The sequence below is a fragment of the Phocoena phocoena genome, chromosome 11 (assembly GCF_963924675.1).
Source record: "Phocoena phocoena chromosome 11, mPhoPho1.1, whole genome shotgun sequence".
NCBI lineage: Eukaryota > Metazoa > Chordata > Mammalia > Artiodactyla > Phocoenidae > Phocoena > Phocoena phocoena.
In genome coordinates, this window is record NC_089229.1 from 58,725,303 (window position 1) to 58,735,943 (window position 10,641).

The 10,641-nt window shown below is 56.2% G+C and overlaps 2 protein-coding genes across 3 annotated transcripts; both read right to left on the minus strand.

Moving 5' to 3' along the window:
- Nucleotides 1-356: 356 nt before the first annotated feature.
- Nucleotides 357-5,940, minus strand: SLC39A5 (solute carrier family 39 member 5). 2 transcript variants are annotated; one of them, XM_065887747.1, is made up of 11 exons: nucleotides 5,881-5,940; nucleotides 4,456-4,810; nucleotides 4,067-4,250; nucleotides 2,860-3,022; nucleotides 2,561-2,730; nucleotides 2,192-2,332; nucleotides 1,716-1,812; nucleotides 1,458-1,628; nucleotides 1,172-1,252; nucleotides 844-1,034; nucleotides 357-617 (listed from the first exon to the last, which is right to left on the minus strand). In XM_065887747.1, exons 2-11 carry the CDS (start codon nucleotides 4,737-4,739, stop codon nucleotides 474-476), a joined length of 1,626 nt encoding a protein of 541 aa, XP_065743819.1. In that variant the 5' UTR covers nucleotides 4,740-4,810; nucleotides 5,881-5,940; the 3' UTR covers nucleotides 357-473. The 2 variants fall into 2 exon arrangements, with proteins under 2 accessions (XP_065743819.1, XP_065743818.1); XM_065887746.1 differs by having other exon boundaries at nucleotides 4,456-4,796; nucleotides 5,814-5,895.
- A 531-nt stretch (nucleotides 5,941-6,471) lies between these two features.
- Nucleotides 6,472-10,068, minus strand: NABP2 (nucleic acid binding protein 2). Its single transcript, XM_065887818.1, has 6 exons — nucleotides 9,924-10,068; nucleotides 9,383-9,521; nucleotides 9,205-9,276; nucleotides 8,947-9,028; nucleotides 8,789-8,852; nucleotides 6,472-6,671 (listed from the first exon to the last, which is right to left on the minus strand). Exons 1-6 carry the CDS (start codon nucleotides 10,000-10,002, stop codon nucleotides 6,472-6,474), a joined length of 636 nt encoding a protein of 211 aa, XP_065743890.1. The 5' UTR covers nucleotides 10,003-10,068.
- Nucleotides 10,069-10,641: the final 573 nt, after the last annotated feature.

Below are 10,641 nucleotides of genomic sequence, written 5' to 3' on the forward strand. Positions count from 1 at the left end.
GAATCTTTCTCTAAGCAATGTTCCCCTTTCTGCCCTTCTCCCTGCCCTGGACTCACCTGTGGTGCTAGCGTTGGGGTCGGGGTGTGTTTCATGCTGGTGGGCAGCAATAAAGGGCAGACCTGCCCAGATGCCTGTATCCCCAGGGTGCTGAGGGCAGCAGGAAAAAGTGGGGACCTTGGTGCATTTGCCTCACCCCTCCCCTTCCTCTCTGGGCTAAAGCACAATGCTCTCCCCGCAGATGGATGCATCCTGCACCCTCCAGGCCCCTCCTCCCCATACCTGCTTTGAGCCCTCCTCCTGCCACATCCTGGTTTTCTATGCTGTTTTGGTGCAAGTACAACTGTCGTAGTCATGGCTTTGGGATGGGTTCTGTTTATTAAAATCCTGTTGCTCCTACTGGCCCTGTGTCCCGCCTCCATTCCTGTGGTTGGGGGGAAGGAAGGGCAACCTGGACGCCTTTCCACTGGCCCCCATCAGCCATCAGAGACCAGAGGCCACAGCTGCTCCTCCAGCAGGGCTATGGTGAGCATGAGGCCACCCCCCAGCAGCAGCCCCAGCCCCTGCAGTAGCACACTGAGCGCAGGGAGGGGCCCAGGTGGACGAAGCAGGGCTGGTAGCTGAAAGAAAATAACAACATCAGGATCCTGGCCTTGTCTCTGCTCCTAAAACAGGAGAGGGAGATGTCAGCAGCTCTCCCCCACCCAAGCTCTTCCACACCCCTGTTTCTCATGTAGTCCAGCCACCCTTCCGGGGGGCCAAGGGGGAAGCAGAGGGACTGATACTTCCCTCTCCTCTACACCCACCCCGCTTCCCTTGGTTTCTCCGCACTACCCCACACCTCACCATGTCCACAAGGGCCACGTAGAGGAAGACCCCGGCAGTGACCCCAAATACCCAGGGCGTGAGGGGGACAGGGCCCAAACTGAGCCCCACCCCCAGGGCTGCACCCCCCAGTCCCAGGACTCCAGACACCAGGCTCAGCAGCAGCAGCCGCCGGAAGGGCAGCCCTGCCTGGAGCAGCATCGCGAAGTCACCTGTGGGGAGAGAGGACAGGGTAGGAGGGAGTACGCCAGGGCTGCCCCTCACCCACGTCACCGCCAGCCTCCAAGTTCCACCCCTTGGAGGTCTCTCCTTTCTGGAGTCGACCCCACTCCGCTCCTGCCATTCCTACCCAGTTCATGGGGCAGCTCGTGGCAGAAGACTGCTACGGTGGTGCTGAGGCCACTGGAGAAGCCATCAGAGAAGGCAGCGCCTGGGTGGGCAGGATGGGAGGTGGTCAGTCTGGAAGGAAGCTCTCCCCGGAGGAGGCTGGGGCCTGCATTCCCTCTGTGGTCCTCCCATTCCCCGCCCCCCCCACACACATGGTAGCTCTCTCCCTGCCCCATCCAGTAACTAGGAGGCCTACCCTCTCCCTCCCTCCCCACCTCCTTCCCCTCCCTCCCTCCCCCGCCTCACACCTATGGCCAGCCCATCAGTGAGGTTGTGCAGACCATCCCCCAGGAGGACCATCCACGTGATATTGGTGCCACCGCTACCCTGACATCCATGACTGTGGCCTTGGCTCCCAGGAGGGGCCAGGACTGCTGGGGGCTGGCTGTCCTGCTCCCTCTGGCCCTGAGCCCCTGGCTCTGTGGGAAGGAGGAAAAGAGCGGTGTTGGTGGCTGCGAGTGAGAGCTGGGAGCCAGGGCCCGCTCTTCATGTCCTCCGCCAGTCACCTGGAACTGCCTGCAGGGGCCGAAGCGCCATCCCACTGCCATCCTCTGGGTCCAGGTTTGGAGTTCTGAGATCCTTTCTCTTTCGCTGGCAGCACCTCTGAAATGGGAGGGTGTCCCTCCTGAGGGAGGAGGCAGCGGAGCTGGGGGCTAAGGAGCGGCCAGGCTGCCAGCAGGGAAGGTGAACACCTGGTCCCACCTCTGCCACTTGGGGATGTTCTCTGGCCTCTGCTCTCTTCCCAGGCTGGCACCTCTCTGTTTCTTGTTGACTTGAACTCAGGAGAGGAGGCCGTTTGGCCGGAAGTCCTGGGTCTATGCTGAGGAGCCCCAACCCACTCCCTGTTAGCTGTCAGGTCCTGCACAGTCAGGCAAACGTCAGAGCCAGGAGCGCACTTGGCCCCTCACCTCCTGGCTTGAGTGGCCAGTTCTTGGCTAGGACTCTGGTCTTGGCAGGAAGAAGACAAAAGGGTGTCACTCACTGGCTTGAGCCCTCGTCGCCGCAAAAGCCCTAGCATGTTCTCCAGGATGAAGAGAAGAAAGAGACCACCAAGCACCGACAGTCCTGGTCCCAGGTCCTCCTCTGGCTGCCCGCCAGGTCCAGCATGCTGCCCTCCTTGCGCCTGACAGAGAGGCGGTCAGGGCAGACTCTGGAAGCACCTGCACCCGACAGCATCCCCCTCCTGAGACGGTGGAGAGAGGTGGTGAGCCTTCACTCATACGCTCTACTAGAAGGCAGCTGTGGGCTGAAGCTGGGGTGGGAGAGAGGGTGTCCTATGACCGGGAACACACTGGCTCCATGGAGGCTGTCCACCCCTGGGGCAGGGGGACAGGAAAGGGGCTTCACGTACATGTGGCAGCAGGTGTAGCAGGGCGTCCCCACAAAGAGTGCCCACGGCCAGGGCCCCCAGGAAGCCCAGCAGGGGCTGCAACAGATGAGGTCCCAGGAGCCGCAGCAGCAGCAAGGAGAGGGGAGCAGGCAGGCTGAGCAGCAGGACCGCCAGGGCACTATGAACCAGGGCTGGGGAGAATCAGGGGCTGAAGTTAGGCGCGGCTGAAAGGGAGGCCTTAAAGGGAATGCTGCAAGGGGAGGCGGGACCCCACTCCCTACAGGATTCAGGTGCCCCACCACTTGCTCTCCCCCACTGACCAGATAGCAGATCCCCTGGGGGTGTTGGAGCTGGGGCCCGGATGCAGACACGGCTGTCAATCTGATAAAGCAGGGCCGGACACAGCAGAGCAAACTGACGAGGGGTCAGAGGAGCAGCAGGGCTCAAGCCAAAATTGACCAGCAGCTGGGAGCCATTCAGACACTAGGGAAGTGGAGCTGGAGGTCACACATTGGGGAATTGCTGAGAACTGTGACTCAGATCTTTAATGTCTGCCCTTCCATTGCATGGGCTCCTGGGTCTCTCCCAGGGTCCCCTTTGCTCACACTGGCAGGTGCATCAGGGACTCGGGACAGTTAGGTATAATCAGTGTGTGTTAATTATTAGTGAATATTCAAACCAATGCAAACATTCAGTTCGGTACAGATTGGGTGCTAGTGAACATCGCCATCATCTCCCTCCTTCCCAAGCCCCTGATGTCTCATTAATTTGGTGATGGAATTGGTTGGACAACTAGAGCCCTCCATTGCAGAATCTTAGAAGGGAAAAGAACCTAAAATGCCATGCTGCCGTCCTCTCAGCAGCCCTGTCACTTGTTCAACCAGCCTTGGCTTGAATGCTTCCTGGGATGGGGTGCTCACCTCACCAGGCCTGTTTCAGGTTGGCTTTGGCTGCCCTCTGGTGTACATGGAACAAGTTCACTGACTTTCTGGATGAAGACAGCCATCTACCGCCTGCAGGCAGCATTCTCCAGATAACCAGCTCCAGAGGCTACCCTGGGCTGCTTCTCTGAATTCTCTGCTTTGCCAAGTGTGGCCCCTAAACCAAGTCTTGGAGCTTGGGGTATGGGTTTATCTACTCTGAGCCCAGAGGGGACATATTTCACTACTGGAATAACATACCCTAAGATCACACCTGGATATTTTTTTTAAGTAACCATTTAAAATGACTTTTTTTTTTTTTTTTTTTTTTTTTTGCGGGACGCGGGCCTCTCACCGCTGCGGCCTCTCCCGTTGCGGAGCACAGGCTCCGGACGCGCAGGCTCAGCGGCCATGGCTCACGGGCCCAGCCGCTCTGCGGCATGTGGGATCTTCCCGGACCGGGGCACGAACCCGAGTCCCCTGCATTGGCAGGTGGACTCTCAACCACTGTGCCACCAGGGAATCCCCAAATGACTGACTTTTTAAACATTTCAGGCCATCTAAATCCCATGGCTCCTTTTCCCTCGCTACAGATCATCAGACTCACATCCTCATTCAGATGGTCAGCCAGTGAATGGTCCAGCAGCAGAAGCCTGTGAAAGAGGCCCAGGCCCGATGGGGCTGGCCCATGGGGTGGTGCTGGGGCCTCGGTCTCCTCCAGGTCACCCCACCCAGGGGGGTGCAGAGGCAGCCCTGCCCAGACGTCCACACTCAGCTCGGGGTCCTGGGGCCTAGAGTGGATGGATAACAAAGTCAGACTTACTCATGTTCTCTCAGAAAGGGGCTGTGAAAGGATGTAACGAATCAGGTTCTGAAAAATCCGTAATTCCAGGAATCTGATTTTAGGAAGCCAGAGCTAGGCAACCGGAGGAGACTGATCCAAGTACTGAGAAGAGCTGGGGTGTGACATTTTGGGGTGGGGAGAGGGGTTAGTACCTTTGCGTGGAATTGTCTCCAGCTGGGGGTGTAGCCCGACCAGCTGGAGGCCCGTGGTGTCCCAGGTGGAGGGCCTGAACTCGGCCTAGCCCCAGGCTGTGGAGAAGCCTCGCTAGGCCCCCTGCAGTCAGCGTCCCATTCTCCCCATACAGGCCAAACAGCTGGGCCAGGTAATGGTTCTGCTCCTGCTCAGCAGGGCCCAGGTAGGGGGCTGAGCCCCCTACCCAGCCCAAGGCCACCCACACACACAGGCCAGCCAGCAGATGACTCACTGGGGGCCCCATTATCGGGGGGACAGGGTTAGAGGCTCTGGTTCCGGCTTCTACTCCTCCAGGAACATCCTGAGGACCGTGCCCTGGAAGAACAAGGAGAAGGGGCTGGGGCTCCCGCCCTGCTGTCCAGCCCAGGGCCCGGGGAGCCTGCACCCCTCACACCGCCCCCTCCTGGAATGCGGCAGCGGCAGCCTCCTTCCTTCCCCCCCATGGCCTCCTTCTGAGCAGCCTCTTGCAGCCCAGTTCCTAGAACACCTTCCCTGAACCAGAACACTCCCCTCACCTGATCCAGAGCTGACCTGTCCCTGTCCCTCCCCTATCCCCCAGACCCCACCCCTCAACCTCACCCCACCTCTCTATCCCCCCTCAGTCCCCAGGGCCTCACCCCCAACTGGCAGTGTGAGAGCCGTCACCTCAGGTCCCTGTGAGGCCTCGCTGTGGACACTTAGAGGTTCCTGGGTTGTGGAGGGGAGCCCGGCTCAGCCTCCAGCTGCCCAGGTAGATCGGAGGCCATGTCAGATAGAGGGCTGGGATGGACAAGCCCCGACTCCTAGCCCACCTGCCTGGGGGCGGGGCCAGGGAGGTGCCAGTGTGGGAAGGCTTACATCAGAGAGGAGTTAATGGTTCACTGGTCTCTGGGGTGGGGGTCAAAGGTCAGTCTTGGCTGGGCCCCTGAGTAGGGAGGGGCCACCCTCTGCCCCTGGAAAAGCCACATGGCCAAGGAGAACCAGGGCCTGGGCTTTTCTTCTAAATAATTTACACCCCAACCCAGGTGGTACCGTCTTAGCCTCTCCCTGCCTATACTCCTACCTCACCTACCTTACATACGGCATCGGGCTTCATTCATCTCCAACCCCCATCCCCACATTCCCTGGGAAGGTTGGACCCAGGTGTCCCTAAGCTGGAGAGGAGGGTAAAGAGGCAGATAAGTGGCAACCCCAGATGCGTGGGGAAGAAATTGTTTTGAGCACTTCCTCATCCCAGAAGAGTAAGAGCCAGACCTCTGGGAATCTATGACCACGAGAGGAGAGGGGACGCTCTGGTGGGAAGAGGAAAGGAGTATCTGGGCCTCCTCAGATGTCTGACCTGGCTTAAGGTTGGGGAGCACAGTCTGACTGGGGTGACCGGTCCAGGGGGTCGAGGTCGGCATTACCTGACAGCAGGAAACAGGAAGGACGCCCAGAGGAAGGGGGACACAGTCTTCTTGGTTCCAGCTGTGGGGGGTAGGCAGGCAGGCGGACAAGGGTCACCGGCAGGGAGGGGGCATGGGAGGGGCACTACCTTAAAGGGGCAGGCCTCCTTTGCCCGGGCCTTGCCTGTAACCTATCTCCCCTCCACCTCCTAGGGACACCCCACTCTCCCAAATGCCCAGCTGCCGACCTCTTCATTTTCCCACAAAGAGCAAAGGAGTCCAGTACAGAGTGGTAACATTTATTAGGAAGGAGGGATTCAATTAAACTTCCACATCACACACCCAAGGATCAGACTGTAACTGTCATTTCTAAAGAGGAAGGCGGGGAGGCAGAGGGCCTGGACTCCCAGGGGACAGGCCGCTTCAGCTGACAAGGAGGGGACTATGGGCTGAGGGCGGATAAGGCCACTGCTCACCACCCCTCCAGTGAAGTTTAGTGGCTAAAATACTCCTACACACCCCCTGCCCCCAAAAGCCAGCAGCCCAGTAGAAAGCTGTGTTCTCTAGCAGACACCTGGGTTGTGGCTGGTGGCAGGGAGGAAGAATGTCTTGCTATCTCTTGCTGCTCCTCCGGGTTTCTTTGCCATTACTGACAGGGCTGCTGGAGGGGCCAGGAGGGCCGGCAGGCGTGTGGTTGGGCTGGCTTCGGGTAATTCGGGGGGTGGGGGGGTGGGGGGGAGTGTGAGGGGGGTGTGGGCCACCACCAGGACCTGGTGGGGTGCTCAGTCCATTCCCGTTCTGGCTCTCAGAGGCTAGTTGTGGGAGAAGGGGAAGAAAAACCGGAATTAGAGAACTAAGGTGGGCAGGCATCCGTCCCCAAGGCCCGCCTCCAGCCCCAGCAGGCAGCACAGTCACCACCGAGCACAGCTGCACACTGATGCCGTGGGACCAAGTGCAAAGGATGTGAGTTGTAGGAACGGGGCCCCAAAAAGATGCAATCATCATTTTGGCAGTTGCTACATGAACTGTCGTATGATATTTTTTCTTTCTTTTTTGTGTCTAATTGTTGGTTTTTTTTTTTTTGGCTGCGCCACGCAGCTTGTGGAATCTTAGTTCCCCAAACCAGAGATTGAACCTGGGCCCTCAGCCGTGAAAGCGCGGAGTCCTGACCACTGGACTGTGGGGAATTCCCGATATATTTTTTTTCTCTTTTATCCATCTCTGTATCATTAGGAGTCAGATCTAGAAATAGGTGTTTAGTTCTAGGCTCAAGGACCACCGACAAAAGAACCCTTGACCAAAAGTGACTGTAAGACTGGAGAAGCGTTGGGAAAGGAAGGGCCTGAAGTTTCCATCTTAAAATGTAAGAAGGATCTTAAAAAAAAGAAAGAAAGAAAAAAGTGTGGTGGTGTGTATCACAATGATACATGTTCACTTGGGAAAACAGAAATAAGAATAAGCACAAAAACTATTTTACATACTCTCACACCCCCAAAATAACAGACAACATTTTTGTGTATATTTTCAGTGTTCGATGGTCTCCTTGCTCTACCTTAGCTGTGCAAATCATTATCACCACACTTACCACAGTGTGTTACAGCTGTTGTCTGTGGGACTATTCCTTTCATGGACTGCAAGCTCCTCAAAGCAAGTGCTATGTTTTTTCCTTGGCATTCCTCATCTATAAATGCTTGTTAAATGAAGGCAGAGGCCTGCCTCTCACATACATAGGGCGTCATGAACCCTACCCATATCCCTGCTGAATCCTTCTGCTCCATCAGACTAAGATATCTGCAGCCAAAAATGGAAGAATAAAGCCCCTTCCTTAATTCACAGAAAAAATGAGGAGTATGTAGGAAGTCATCATTTTTATGCCACACATGTTTTTTTAAAACCTTCTGTACCTGTTAGCAGATGACAAAGTGAATAAACATCTGGCAAATGAATATTAGGGACAAACAAGCTTAAGTGTACCTTATTTAAAATAATTTTATAAATTATGGAGTTATGGAGACCTGAGAATACGTAATAGTCATATTTTCAGTTGAAAACATGGATGCTACTCTTTTGTGGTGGAATTAAATGTTGTTATTTCACGGTGTTCCTAAAGAACACCGTGACCCTGAGTGGTTCTGACACAGACAATTTTGGAAACCATGGTAACTGGGGATGCAGACACAGACTGAGGAAGGGTAGAGGAAGCCTGAAGCCTAGTGTCACAGGGAGAAACATAAGGCATGGATCAGAGGCAAGAGAGAGACAAACACCCAGGAGTGGTAGGGTCAGCTGCGAGATGACCCAGAAGGAGAAAAGAGCAATAAAAACCAGGTTCCTAAGGAGAAGCCAGGAGACGAAGGAAATGATGTTGGTGAGTGATCCTGATCAAAAGCTGATGATCTGCAGTAAGCCAAATTCCTCAAGAGACCAAAAGCAGGGGCTTCTGAGTTGGAAGAACCATAATCCTGAGGGCCAAGGCCTAGAAGCAGGGCCTTTAGTTTTCAAGAAAGTGGCAACCCTAAAGGGGAACTATTTCGTGCTTAAAGTTGAGCAGTGTGGACTCCATGCTGAGTCCTGTAAGTAACAGTGTATCAGAACTGATAATGAATCAAAATAGGCAAGGGGAGAAAAGGCAAGGTTCTGCCAGAGAAGAAGCAGAGAGGAACAAGCTAGAATGAAAGAGGGCAGTCTTTGTGGAGAAACTGCTCTCATTTTTGCCTTTGAGTGGCAGTGGCAAAAGGGAGCTCTATCAGTGATAGAAACATGGCCCCAAATCTTTTCACCCCAGGGACTCGCAAAAGAACTGGGAGAATTGGGTGCAAGAGGATATATTGAGAGAAGAGAGATCTGGAAAAGGGATGAGGGCAATGCATCTTTCCAGGCTGGGGAGATTAGAACTAGGAGGACCAGTGGATGGAAGGAACAGGTTTACCTGGAGAAGTGGCGGGGGGTCCGGTGGTAGGCTGGGGAGCCGTAGGGCTGCTGTCGTTCTGTACCTGAAGGCACAAATGACACATTCAGACCTTACTCCCTACCATGCTTCTTGGCCTGACCTGCCCTCCTTCCACACATCACAGCCATGGGACTCACCGTCTTGTTGGGTGCCTGCTGGGCACTGTATTCTGGATTTGGCTCACTGAAGTTAGGAACCTCAGAATAAACCATACAGAATCTGCAAGGGGAGAAAGTGGCAAAGCCTCAGGCCCAACCTCTGGGCTACTCTGGAAACCTCAGAAAGGTCCAGGTACAGGAAAGGGAATGCACACCCTTATGCTGTCTCCTTGCAAACCTCAAACTTCTCTCCTTGGCCTGGTGCTTCTACATCCCCAGCTCCAAGACAGCACTTACTCTCCAATCTTTTGAAGATCACCCCCACGGCCAGTGTACAATGTCAGACAACCTTTGAACACTGAAGCGTACCTGTGGGGTCACAAAAAGCAGGATTCGAGTTACAGGGACTGTTAATCCCCCCGCCCCCCCACCCCGTTACTGCCCTTGAATAGCCAGAAGTCACCTGATGGCTTACCCTTTGGTGAGCCGGATAATATCCCCAGGCTGGATCAGGTTGCCCACGTCGTCCCAGACGGAGATATTGATGCTGCCAGTTTTGTCTGCCACTTTGCAGGTCCGAACCTCGTGCCCGTCCTTTGTCTTGGTCACTCGGCCTGGAGGGAACAGAACAATGGGGTTAGGGGGTGGATGGTCAAATAAATGGGGGTGGTGGTGATCAGAGGGATGAGGTCTAGATATTGGTGGAGTGAGGAAAAAGGTGTACAAACAGGGCAAAGTCAAATCCCTGGGGCAGGTGAGGGAGGGGCCAGCACCATGGAGAGGGCCCTGTGTGGGAAGAGGCCCAAGAGGCACTGGAGGCTTGGATCTGACAAGCGTTCCATCCATCTACCCTACACTGCAACTCTCCGGGTGGGGGCGAGGAGACTGGGCGTGAGCAGTCCTGTGGTGCGCCCTGCTGTGACGGGTGCAAGTTAAGAACAGAGGTGATGTTCCCCCCCCTCCTGGCCCCCAACCCCGAGAATGCGCGCAGGGGCCCACCGCGCCAGCAGAACCACCTGTCTCCAGCACAATGAAGATGAGGTTCAGGTTCTTGAGCCCGGGCTTGATATCCTTCACGAAGGTCTCCGTCGTCATGCTGCCCGAGCCTCAGCACCCCACTAGAAGGGGGAAAAGGGGACGAAGGTTCAACGCTTGGAGCCTTCGCCCCCATGTCCACTTCGCAAGGCCTACCTATCACACTGGGGTCAGGCAGCTTCAAACCCTCTAACTCTTCTAAAAGGGTAGAAACGAACTTCCCCAGGGGCTTCCAACTTCAAGATCAGAATTCGGGGGTGTCTCTGGATAGACTGCTTCTGGGCTGGAAGCCCCCTCCCGGGATGCTCTTTCAGTATCAAGCCCCGAAGTAGGGAAGCCGACGGAGACGGGGGCAGGAAACCTGGTGCGGAGCCAAGGAATGGAATCTCACTCGCCAAACCCTCCCGAACCCTCATCTGGACAACCGGGGACTCGGTGCATCCTCTCCCCGACCCGCAGCCCACTACCCACCCAGCCTGCCCGCCGTACACTGCACCCCACTGAGCCGCCCGCAGGGGGAGCCAAAGGCCCCGCCGCCGCCGGATGCGGACCAATGGAACGCTGGAGTGCGAACATTCCCGGAAGGGCCTCCTCCAGCCAATCAGCACCGCCCGCCCCCCCCCCCCCGCGTCCCGCCTCCAGTCCCCACCCGGCCAATCGCGATCCGAGATTCACGCGCCGCGAAGCGGGTGGGATTTT